At 53.2% G+C, this 12,693-nt stretch overlaps 1 protein-coding gene across 4 annotated transcripts in view; it reads right to left on the bottom strand.

The window, feature by feature from the left end:
- Positions 1 to 301: 301 nt before the first annotated feature.
- The window catches only part of FBXW4 (F-box and WD repeat domain containing 4), a 74,963-nt gene continuing 62,571 nt past the window's right edge, over positions 302 to 12,693 (bottom strand). For 3 of the 4 annotated variants that reach the window (XM_081074618.1, XM_081074621.1, XM_081074620.1), the window contains exons 6-9: positions 12,388 to 12,453; positions 1,871 to 2,011; positions 1,265 to 1,406; positions 302 to 1,063 (exon numbers count right to left, since the gene is read on the bottom strand). In XM_081074618.1, the coding sequence (XP_080930744.1) occupies positions 944 to 1,063; positions 1,265 to 1,406; positions 1,871 to 2,011; positions 12,388 to 12,453 (469 nt within the window). In that variant the 3' untranslated portion in view covers positions 302 to 943. The remainder of the gene's footprint in view (positions 1,064 to 1,264; positions 1,407 to 1,870; positions 2,012 to 12,387; positions 12,454 to 12,693) is intronic. The other variant, XM_081074619.1, reaches the window with a different exon arrangement.

The raw sequence follows: 12,693 nt of genomic DNA, 5'->3' as shown, positions 1-12,693 counted from the left end.
AGTGTGTGTGTTAAGGTCAGGTGAAGACGGGTCACCACACGTGGACAGCAGCTTGGCCCCCGGCAGCCTGGAGCCCTTCCAGGGTCCCTTCTCCATACCCCACAGGTGCCACACTTCCACCCGAGCAAAGGGGTGGGTGGTCAATGAGAGGTTTTCCTAAAGAAAAGAACCTTTGTTCCTTGGAACACTGAGCCATGTGGCTGGTCTTACCCTTTGCCCAGCATGCACATCTCCCAATTTGAATCTGTTGTCCCCGCTCCCTGGGACCTCCCAGGACTCCGTAGTCAGTGAAGAACCAGATCTGTGAACAATTAAGCTTTAATTTTACAAAAACGAACATTGTAGCGTATCTCAACAGCTGGCCTGAGGCTGGGCTGGCTCAGAACTCACTCAAAACTACTGGGTTTCCTTTGTCCTTTCTTGGTTTCAATGCGAGACCAGGCCACAGTGCCCCAGAAATGAGTCCACAACCCCAAGAGCTTACTGAGGGGGGCTCTGATCGAGGAGGTGGAGGCCGGTACCAGCGGGGGTGTTGGCAGCCTCACCCCTCCTTCCAAGGAAAGGGTAGAAAGGGAGCACTGAGAAGGCTGGGGGCCTTCCCTCACTCTAGGTGACCACTGTTCTAAGAAGGGCTGGGATGCAGGGTTGGCCTCTCCAGGGCACATCCTTGCCCTGGCCAACAGGGAAGCAAGGCCTGGCGGGTTTGGCTGCGTTCTCCCAAAGCAACAGGTCCCTTCTCTCCAGCCGGTTCCGGGGAGGGACTGTGCCTCTGGGTATCCCGATCCTCAGGGTCGGCAGCCTTTAGCTTAAGGGCTCGAGTACTGTAGTCACAGGTCTGGGAGCACAGGCACGGGCTGGGGAGGAGGTATCACTGCAGCATCCAGGCAGAAGTGTCCCTGAGAAGCTGGCTTCCCTGGCCCACAGGCTGGGGCAGCCCTGACTGTCACGGGTTTTGAAAGTCCAGGACGTGGAGGTTGTAAGACAGCGCGGCGTAGAGATGCTTGGTGGTGAAGCGCAGGCAGTACACAGGACTGCTGAGGGGCGTCGAGGTCAGCGGGAAGGCCTACAAGGAGGGCACAGGGACGGCAAGAGTGGCCTGAGGAGGAGGCGTGGGAGCCGGCGGCCAGGATTCCCAGGCCCCGCGCCGTGGGCCAGGTGCCACGACAGCCTTCCTCCCACCCGCTCCAGGCACGCCCACTCCCACGTGCAACCCAGACAAATGAGCGCGGGCCTCCCGGGGGCAGGCGGTGGGCGGGACGCTTACGTGGAGGCAGGCCCTTTGGCGGCGGTCCCACAGACGCACCACACCGTAGTAGGAGGAACCAGTGGCCAGCAAGTGGTTCCCATCGGTCTGCAAGCAGTACAGGGTGCTGTCGTGGGGCTCCTCCCACTCCATGACGCATTTCCTACCCCGGAAGAGGAGATGCAGGGGGAGCTTCAGGGCCGTCCTCCACCCCCCCTCCCCATTCTGCTGGGAGAGAAACTGAATCACCAAATTCTTTAAAATCCAGCCTTGATGGGGGAAAGCCTCTGCAGTAAAAGTCTTTTTCTTTCCAGACTCCAGGGCAGATTTGTTTCACACTGACGCTGACTACACGTCAAAGAGCTTAAAAGGCCTCGGAGAGGTAGAAAGGCCTCAAGAAAGGCAGGGACAGAATGCGGAGGGAAGGCATACCGACTGTCCCCGAGGCTCTTGGCCTGGTGGCCGTGGTAGCTCAGGTCACAGGGCCACTGCTGCCCAACGTGGGGCGTCTACACCAGCCACTCCCTACCAGCCCCTGTAGTGAAGTCTCTGTGCGGTCTCCCACGTCCCTCAGGGCTGGACTGGCACAGGGCTCCCACTATCTGTCCTCCTGCCCAGTTCACTCACCTGACACTGACGCGGAGGTCCCAGTAGCGAACATAGGTGTCATAGCCACAGGACAGGAGCGTGGAAGGGGACTCATACATGACATCCAGCACCCCAGCTCCTGGGGGAAAGTCACTGCCCAGGTGTGTCATCAGTTGCCCACTGGGGAGAGACGAGGAGCAGAGGCTGAGCAACGGTCCACCTTGGGCCACACAGATTCTCTGAACCTCCAATTGGCACCAGTCAGAGGAAATGCAACTCTCCCTCCTGAACTAGATTTAGACCCTTAGTATGTGGGGCCTAGAGGGGTGATGCTCCAGACCCCCACCCCTCGCACCCCAGTCCTTGCCCCTCCCCCAGCAAAGACCTCCATCAGCTGCCAGCGGCCCCTCCATCACACCTGCAAGCTGGCCACCCGCCACACAGCCTCTCCTCTGGACGATGAATGGGCCGTGCTAAAGGGGTCAGACACACACACACACGGTTATTTTATACTCCTTGATCCTGCAGGTCATGCAGTTCTGAGCTGCCTGAGTCCAATGCCTTAATTCCTGCCTGTAATCTGGGGCTCAAACCTCATTGGGGATAAAGACCACACAAAGGGAGAAGGGAGTCCTAGGAGATGTTAAAACAAGTAAACACCTTTGTGTCTGGGGAGAGAAATCGCTGAGAAAGCAGCTTAGCGGGCTGGTCCCTGGTGTTCCCGGCCGGCTGGCCCCCGGCCCGGGGCGAGCACGCCTCTGTGATCACAGCCCCCAGCCTGCTGGGCTCCAGCTTGCTCCTCCACCCTCGCCCCTCCCGGTGGCCGAGAGCAGATTACTGAGAAGAACAATTTCTTTGTGACTGTGTAATTCCCTCCGTGACCGCGGCAGTGGGCAGACCCCTCGCCCCAATGCCAGACCCCTAGCAACCATGCAGGGGGGCCCCCTGGCCCTAGCAACTACCCCTCAACATCAAGTGCACCCGCTAATCCCTGTGGCTAGGAGACGGGTAGAAGCAGTGAGTTTGCAGAATGATGGGGGGAATTAAGAAGAGGGGCACCCTTCAGCCCCCATTCCTTAACTTTGCCCAAGAGATGCTGGGCTCTCCTCCATGGCATTACAGGAGAAACAAGGCCCTGGACACTTCAGAAGAACACATGGGCAAGAGGCCCCAGCATGGAGTGGGAGGGCTTAGTGGCACAGCAGCCCAGTTTGGGCCCAAGCAGTGCGTCAGAGTGTGAGGCAGACAAGACTGCCAGTCACGTGTGGATGTGGCCCTCAGCGCCAGTCCTCCCACTGCACACAGACTAGACCTTTCTTCTCTTGCTGCCCAATCTGCCTTTGCCCTTGAGCCCTGACAGTGAGGTGCCCCCCCAGCAAGGAGCGCTGTTGCTGTCCGGTGGGGGGGAGTTAGGCGCTAATCCCTGCCCCCAGCCTCCTCCCTATGGCAGTGCTCTTCTTCCTATGGGGTAGACCACGCTAAGCCTCTGTATGTCAGTGCTGGGTGGGAGCAGGGAGGACCCTGAGGGCCATCAACCAGGAAGCACCCCCCCCCACCCCGGCATCTCCTAGACATCACTGACCTGCCTTCTCAGATGGGCCACCAGCCATGATTCACCCCCCCCGCCCCCTCCCCCCCCAGCAGGCCAGAGCCCTGAGAGGGGCTAGTCTACCTCATGGGTACACATGCACATTTGTGCACACTGGGTAGGGGCTGTTTTGCTCCACAGTTCTCCCTCTCCTTCCAGATTTTGGGACCCTGCCCCCTCCATTAGTGAGGCCTTCAGGAATGACTGAGGAGCTCTCCCCTTTAATCTATAGAAGTAATTTCATGTTTGTCTGTTTGAAATAGAAGATGAAAGACAGTGGGGTTGGGGGCGTGAAGCCCAGCATGGCTCTACCTGCCCACCCCTGGTCCCAGAGTTCAGAAGGAAGGAGAGCTGGGCACCCATGGCTGGGCAGGGTCAGCAGTGCAAGGGCCACACCCAACAGCAAGTTGCCAACCTGGGCCCTTGCCCCAGCGTCCAAGCCACCACTGGAAAGTGTACTGCCATAGTATGTACAATAAGAACACAAAACCCTACCCTCTGGAGGAGACTCAAGGGCCAGAGTGAGCACCAGTCCCCCGGGACCAGGACAAGTCCCGAGACCCCCTTGCCTGCAAGCTCAGCCTGGCCATCGGCTGAGGAGCTTCTTTCTGCTGCACTTTTCTCTGATTCTCACAAAAGGCCACACACACCGTAAATGGGCCAATAAAAAGATACAATTTCTCTTGCCTCTGGGCCAGGGACCCTTGAGACTCTGTTGTGCAGTGCCCGTGAGGTTAAGTTCAGAGCATAAACTGACACACCAGGCTCTGGGAAATGGCCCGTCTCTTCAAATAGCGGCCCAGCAGTGCCATAGGAGCCCTGCTGGGGCTTTGATTTGGGAAAACAAACAGAAATGGCACCATGGGCCCTTTGTGGCCCCCACCCCAGGCCCAATTTAACTAGAAAACTAGCTCAACTGCTCTTGGTGGAGGGAGAGAGTTCGGCCCGACAATAGCCCCAAACTTTGGGGGACAAAACAAGCTGTCTGTCTCCTCAGCCCCTCCTCCGGGCTCCTTTTCTTACTGCAAGTGTGTTCTTGTAAAAACGATTAGATTGCAATTTGTATAACATGGTGACCCCCAAATTCAGATGTTTCACCCCTTTTCTCTGGAAAGAATGTTAAGAATGCTTCTCGGCCTATCACTGTGGGGGGCAGGAGGGGGTGCAAAGGTTTGGCTGTCACACAACTTGTGTGGGAACAGGGCTGCCGCTCAGAGCCCCAGGCCAAGACAGGAGCGAGGGCTGGGTCTGTCACTATAGAAGACCAGACAAAAAGTCCCTTCCCTTCCAACTCCTGCGCACAAAGCCTGGGCCTCCAGGAGCCGCTGACAGCTCGGGGGCCTCCACACCCAACCTCCCCAGAGCATGACTCCAGCAATTCTCTCTCGACCCAGGGAAAGATAAAGACAGATGGGGCTGCCGCTGAGTCTGATGAATGAGGCCAGGCTTGGAGGACAGCCTGAAGGGGATGTGTTCCCGCAGCCTGGCTATGTGTGGCCTCATCCCAGGAACCCTTGGGAGTGGGAATCAGGTGAGGGAATCAGGTCTCCCTGGCCCAACCCACCCTGCCGCCCAGGCAATTGCGCTGATGCTGGAGGAAGTGGAAGGCTGGAGAGGGACTTCCTGACTGTCAGGGACGAGGGGAATTTAAATAAGACACCGAGCCCATCACCATCTTTATGGGGACAGCTAACTGGAGGTAGGTGCTGGCCCTGAAGACCCGGATGTCTGATCTGGGACAGGCCCTGAGTGCCAGGCTGGAGTCTGGCAGGGTGGGGCGGTCCCTGGCAGGAACACCCCTCTCACCCCAGTTTGGGCCCTGCAGAGCCTGGAAGCCTGGTGCCCTGTTCCCCTCCCTTCTTCTGTCCCTCCCTCTTACCCTCCCTCCTGAGTCCTTTAATCCCAGCCTCTGGACACCTCCTCCTACCTGGCCTGTCTGAGCTCCCACCGCAAACCTCCGCCATAGAAAGTCCTCCTGTGCTAAAGTGTCCTGAAATACCCTGGGCTCCCACCTCCCGGCCACATCTAAGAATGGCTGTGGACCCCACACCATTTTATAGCCACTGTTAACATGCTGGGTTCCTGATGATGCTTCCTGGAAATCCTATGGGTGCTCATTCGTGCATCTGTTGGGTGTGAGGACGCCCCAGCTGGCATGTGCTACCCCAAAATACAACAATGGCTTTTGGGGGCGGGAAAGGATAGAAGGGTGATAAACAGTTCACCTTCCTACATCTTTTCTGCTCTAGGGACAGGTGGCCTGAAGGTATAAGCTGAGTCCAACACGGTTGCTAAGACAATGGAGGTTTTTCCTCCCCTCCCTCCCTCCTTCCTTCCCTCACTCTCCTTCCCTCTCTTCCTTTCTTTGATCAACAACCATTTATTGAACAGCTGTACACAAAGAATGTGCTTAATAAAAACTGCAGGGAGAAGTGAAGCGTGTGACTTTGCAGGAAACATTGTCCCTGTCCTCAAGGAGCTTTCAATCCAGTGAGGGGGAGAACTCTGTCATGTATCCAACTAACAATAGCAGATGTGACCTGGTGAGTACCAGAAGAGAGATGAAAGAAGGATTTATAAGGACACAGATAGGAAAACATTTTTGGCTGTGAGTATTGAGCAATTCTTCAGTGAGTGACAGGATTGTGACAGGCAATGACGGGAAGGGGGATGGCCCAGGTGAAGGACCAGCAACAACAGAAGTGCAGAGCTGGGGCACCTGATTGGCAGTCTGGTTTGGCTGGAGGCTTGGGCACGTGAGGGGAGCATTATCTGGCTTCCAGACCATGGTGGGCACACTGCTCAGCTGGCATTAATGCCACGAGTGGCGGAGCCACAAGCCTTTTGAGCAGGGAGTGGTTGTTATAGTCCGGCCCTCTGGTGGGGAGACCAAGAGAGTCAAAGAGGCAGACAGGTCCCAGATGTAACCATGAAGTGGTGGAGACGAGAAGCCCATGGAACTTCACCGTCCCTGCCCCACCAGGTGAGAGGATGGGCCTCCCCAAGTACACAGGCTCTCACATGCATGTGTGTACGCGTGCACAACCCCCAGCACCCGCCCGCGCACACGTGTTCAGACACAATGGCTCAAAGGCCAGGCAGCCGGGCAGCCCACTTTGTACTGCTAACAAGGGGACCGTAATTACAGGAAGGGACAGCCGGGCAGATAAAAGGATACAAAATTTCAACATCTGTTGCCATAAAGGGATAAGGAGAAGTGAAACGCAAAGTATCAGTTTGGTGTCAGCAGGCAGAGAGCCAATTTCAAAGAGTTCAGGGGGACAGAGGGGACAAGAAAGAAAAAGGAAAGGGGGGGAGAAAGAAAGAAAGAGAAAGAAATTACAGGGTTCCTTAAAGAGGTAAAGAAAAAAGAAAATGAAAAAAGCTGTCAGTAATACTTTCAAAGAAGAAGGCAGGTACTTTAAAGAGGGGCAATTCCCGTAATCAGCCTGACTGAGGGCCAGGCCCCCTGCCCGGGTGGGGGCGGAGGGCCTGGGGCAGAGACAAAGCCACACCTGGGTGGGATGGGCATTGATGGTGCCCTCAGAGCAGCCCAGCCTACACTCAGGACACCCGTTCCTCCTGCAGATGGTGAAAAAGGCTCAGCCAGGCACCCCTTGCCATTCCAAATGCCAGTAGATGCCCTGATATTCAGCTTCTGTCCTCAGTCCAGGGTCCCAAGGTAAGTTCCTAGACCGAAGGAGAGCTATACCAGGCACCATGGTGGCTGACAAAGTGGCCCTATGAATGCTCTAAGGGTCACCAGCCCTAGCCATAAGGGTCAGGATCAGGGTGGGCTTTCTGATTGAGGTGCTGTTTATGCTGAAGTGTGAGCATGGTCCCAGCAGACAGAGGAGAGGTAATCCAGGCACAGGGGGCAGGCGGAGCAAAGGCTCAGAGAGGAAAAACAGAGGACACCACGGGGACACCTCCAGGTCTGGCATCACAGGCCTCTCCATCCTGTTGCCCAGCTGCCCACCACCACCTGGGTGGCCACTGTACCCGGCTCTCAGAGCACCAATGACAGATCCAGCTCAAGTGCTCCTGGGCAGAAAAGTACAACCCACAGCAAGAGCAAGCCCAGGGAGGGGGTGTGTGTGCTGTCAGGCCAGTCAGACCCCCGCCCCCAGGCCCTCCAGCAGGTGGGAGGCAGGCCCCATACACACAACACCTTCCCTGGGGCCTAACCGAGGGCCCTGCTCCAATGTTGACAGAAAAGCCAAGTTGGGCCTTGATTCCTGCAGACCAGGCTCAGGAGCAGGATGACTTTGACACAATACCTTGGGGCCAGATGAGACCCCAGGGCCCAACTAAGGATATGGTAGCAGTTGGCGGTCAAAATGGAGCCCTTGGGGGCTGAGGCCTGGGCCTGAAGACCATCTGCCCTTGGAAGCAGGGACATGCTGGCACCTCCGGGTTAGGTGAAGGTCTCTCTTTCTTTCTGCCAGGTTTAGACAGGTTAGAAGTCCTATCCTTGGGCCCAGTCCATGGTCCCCAGCCCCAGGAGAGATAAAGGCAAAAAGGAGGACAGGAGAGGGGAACAGCCAAGTTCCTTGCTATCTAGGCAATGGCTGTGTGCCACAACTGCCCTGTGACCTGTGTGCTCCAGCCAGGACCTCCTCTTCCCTAGCCCCATAGGAGACAGAATGAAGGGTCGAGGGAGCCATGGTGACCTTGAAAGGAGTCCCCAGGCGTTGTGAGAAGCTGCCTGAGGACAAGTACTGAGAGGCACAGATATCCAAGGAAGCACTGGTGCCAATAAGACACCTCCACATCCGAGCTGTGGCCTAGCCCCCACCACCATCCTGAGGGCAGTCCCTGGAGGGGTGATGCTCAGAGAAAACTGCCCCTCCAGCCCCCCCTCACCCCCCACCCCGCCCCACTGCCAAGTCACTGCACACACATAAAAGAGAAAATCCCAGTGCTCCTCAGGTTTCAGCGGTGACAGGTTAAAAGCAAAAGAATCCACCCAGCACCGCACCCCGCCCTGCCGCTGAGTCCTGCCGGCAATGTTGCTCCACCTTCCAGATTGGCCTGTCAGTCAGGCTTTGGCCTTATTGAAAGATCAAACTCTGTCCTGCCTGTTCATTACCTTAATCCTATTTTCTACATGGCTTTATTATCTGCTCGGGCTTCTCTGGGAAAGACAGCTACAGACAGTCGTCCTGTCCATCTGCTTCCTCCCACCACGAGCGGATGCCTCCACCAGGGCAGCTTTCCCTCGATGCCCGCACCGCTTGGTCCTCCCAGCTCCCCTGGGGATGGGAGAGATGTTTAAACAAGGCCTGGCTCCTCTCAGTGGTGAGGAGGGGAGGCTGGGGGCTAAAGAGAAGGCAATGCCAAGCAACTCCCAGGGCAGCCCTGCCACAGGCTGGCCAGGGGTACAGTGGCTATTTCTTGTCTGGCTCCAGTGAGAATCGAGGCCATAGCTGTCCGTGCTCATTCTCACTCAGGCTCTTTCTGGGTTCTATAAAAATTCAGTGTTTGGGCTTAGTGAGGTCTAGGATTTTCATGAAACAATGCTGTTCAAGGAGCTGGGGCCTTAGAAGTCACCCTGGTCCTAAGTCTGTGCCCAGGTATACCCCCCGCCAAGGCAACCACAGGCAAAAGAGGTCACTCCAAGATTACTCAACCTTTGAGATAAAGCGGGGCTGCAGGGGTGTACCCACCCCCACCCCTGGCTTGTCCACCATCCTGAGCCCAGGCCACTGATGATGCCCAGGACAAGACCCAGCTAAATGACTAAATAAAACTGACTTTCAGCAGAAATGCCCATCTTTGTGGCCTACAGCCTACTGTGGAGAGCCTTCTCTGTACCATGAGGTCAGCAGGTTCACCTTCCCTTCCACTGGTCACAGGTCACAAACATTTAGACGATTAAAAGGCTGAGCCTCTACAAACTCCCGGTGCCAATGTGGAAGACTGCTGTGGACGGGGAAAAGAGAGTGGAGGAGATAGGCCCTGAGTGTGTACTTTTACAAACTAATTGTTTTCATGCTGGTTCTGTCAGGTAGGGGTAATTAAATCCCACTTACGAATGTGGAAACTGAGGCCCAAAGTGGCTCCCAGATCATGAAATCACTGAGCAGAGTCAGCTCTGAAAGCCTGTGCTCCCTCTGCAGCTCCTCACAGCGTCCCTGCCACACAGCAGAGCAGGGGCTCCTTCTGCCCCAGCCCCATTCAGAAGCAAGAAAGTGCCAGTAGCAGGCTTTGGTGGGGCAAGCCATGGGAGTCGTTTCCAGAGACTGCAAGAACCCCAACATCCCAGGAGCTCCAGAACAAAGGAGCCCTTGGAAGTTTTCGCTATTCTGGCCACACTGTGATGCAATCAACGACAGTCACAAAAGTAGAAGACCTGGAATAAGAGAGGTGCTAGCACCTCCCACTCATCAGCCCACACCTGCTACGTGTAGTACGCAGTTGTAAACACCCCATTTCAAGAGGGATCAAACCAGATAAATCAGAGAAACTTTCAGGTGAGCATGGTCCTGAAATCAATGTGAGACCCACACTGTAGGTCCCATCCAGCTATTCCTCACTCGCTTTCTTGCTGACCAAACCCTGACTCTGTGCTGCCTACCTCTCCTTCCCCCACACCAGTGTGCATGGCGGGAAGCTGAGCTCTTCCCCAGGCCCAGAAGGTGAAGCTTGACTGGTCACTCCATTTTCTTTGCCAGCATTTGGTTTAGGGTGAGTACTGGAATATACTTTGGCTCACTAAATATAAGGAGAAGTCTGTTTGGGGGCTCTTAGGAAGGGCTTCCTCATCTTAAAAAGAGACCACAGGCAGGGACATGTCCTCTTCTTCCTCCTTCCCTTTGGGTATTACCTTATGAGTTGGTAGAGATTTTGTAAACAAGCCTATGGGCAAGGGCAAAAGCCCCCTTGACTGGGGTGGCAAAGCAGGAAGCTGAGGAGAAAATGGGCCTTCATAGTCTCATTGAGCTACTGAACCCATCAATCCTGGAACCAGCCAACCATCCAACTTCTGGATGGGAATTTAAGATAATAATAATCCCTTTATTGTTTGAGCCACTATGAATTAGGTCTTCATTACTTACAGCCAAAAGCACCTTAACTGATCTACTATGTTTCTGAGCAACAACTGAAGAGTCTCGGACTTTTGGCCTGGAAAGGATAAGACCCTGGAAGAGCATACCCAAAGTTTTCTGAAATTGAAAGGTGTGTCTTCACAGGGGAGGTTCAACTTGCTTTTTGTCAGGATCATAGCTCCAGGAAGCAGATTAGCCCTGATGAAGGGTAGGCATTCTAACTCTTGGAGTTATCCAAAGATCTAATGTGGTGTTTGGTGAAGTTGCAAGTTTTGAATCCCTGCAGTTGGATGATTATCAAGAGAATCTTGTAGAGAAAACCATATTTAATTAAGACATCTCATGTGTTATAAAATAAATCTTTTGGAAAGACTGACAACACAATGGATTTTTCAGAAGAAAATATATGGCTCATACTTTCCTTGGGAAATGCAAAGAAAAGGAGAAAACAAGCTAGAGCACCCGAGCAGGAGAAAGGCAAGATGCTAACGTACCCTTATTGCTAACGTACAGTGTAACACTGAAAACCAGACTGTAGGTACCTAGGGTGAGGTGAAGAGTTCTTAGACTTAAAAAAAAAAAAAAAAAAAAGTAACGCCCCTAAATGCAGCTGATGATGTGAAGGAACTAGATCTTTCATACATTGGGGTTAGAATATAAAACGGTAAAGATATTCAAAATAGTTTGGCAGATAAAAAAACTAAACATATGCTTACCAAATGACCTAGCAATTGTACCCCTGGGCATTAATTCCAGAGAAACGAAAATGTATGTCCACACAAAAGCCTACACAAACGTGCACTACATCTTTATTTGCAATAGTCAAAAAATTAGAAACAACCCAAATGTCCTCCAAATGGGTGAATTCTATTCAGTGGGAAAAGAACCTTTGGTGTATCCATGCCAGGGATGTACTACTACGCAAGAAAAAGTAAAGCTCTGCTGATACATGCAACACCTTCTGTGGGCCTTAAGGGAATTATGCTGAGTTAAAGGGGGGGAAGCAAATTTCAAAAGGTTACATACTATATCATTTTATTTATATAATGCTTTCAAAATGACAAAATTATAGAGATGGAGAACATGTAAGTGGTTGCCAAGGGTTAGGGGGAGGAGGAGAGGAGGATGGGTGCAACTATGACGGGTACATGGGGGACTTCTGTGCTGATGGAACAAACAGTTCTGTATTTTGATTGTAGTAGTGGTTACCTGAATCTACACACAGGATAAAACTGCAAGGAACTACACACACACACACACACACACACACACACACACAGTGCAATCTGAACAAAGGTCTATGGACTGTACCAATGTCAATTTCCTGGTTTTGATTTTATATTATATCAAGACGTTACATAGGTACCTTGCTGTCCTATTTTTGTAACTTCCTATAAATCAATAATTATTTCAAAATAAAAAGTTAAAAAAATACAGAACAGAATGACAGATAATCATATGGGAATGTGTCAAGCCTGCTCAGGCAGAGAATTGTGAACAAAACCTGGATGTACTTTAACGGTTCTGTATCATTCTTTCTATGGATATGTAGGCTACTTCCAAATTTTCTTTATTTTAGAAAAATCATCTCTGAGGATAGCTGAGATTTTATGTAGCCATATAGTCAGGCATTCCTCAGAGAAAAAGCATCATAAATCCAAACTGGTGTTACCATAAATTTTATATGAACTTATTTACCTCTTATACATGACTTTAGTCTCCTCAAGCTAATGGAACAGTTCTATGTACGAAGGTGCCACAGCGGAGGCTGTCAGTGGGTTGCAGGGCAGGAGTGCCCTGGACCGTTGGGTAGCCAACTGAAGCAGGGGCTGGCTCAGCCAGCTCTCTCCACTGCCTCCCTGGCGGCTCCAGCCCCACCCCCACTGAAAGCCATGGGGGGCTCAGGAATTTCTTACCTGTTGAGGTCCCAGATTCTTAGGGGTGAGAAGTGCCCACAACAAGCCGTCCCTGTCACAAAAGAGCTGCCAAACAAAAGGAGAGCAGAGTTAGATCTGGCTTGTCAGAACTTGTGGCGGAAATGGCTGCACAATTGGAGGTGCCTTACTCATTCTCCAGGGGGTTGTGGGGTTAAGCCAGGATGAGAGAAGCAGCCAAGAGAGCCATCAGAGAAGTTGCAGGAAGACCACTGGAAGCATGGTGAGGGCTGTAACCTCCCAGAACTGCTTGACCAGAGGAGCCACAGGTTCAACCAGAGCTGAGCT

Source organism: Rhinolophus hipposideros (genome assembly GCF_964194185.1).
Source record: "Rhinolophus hipposideros genome assembly, chromosome: 15".
NCBI lineage: Eukaryota > Metazoa > Chordata > Mammalia > Chiroptera > Rhinolophidae > Rhinolophus > Rhinolophus hipposideros.
The sequence above is the reverse complement of the archived record's forward strand: the minus strand, read 5'-3'. Positions and strand labels throughout refer to the sequence as shown.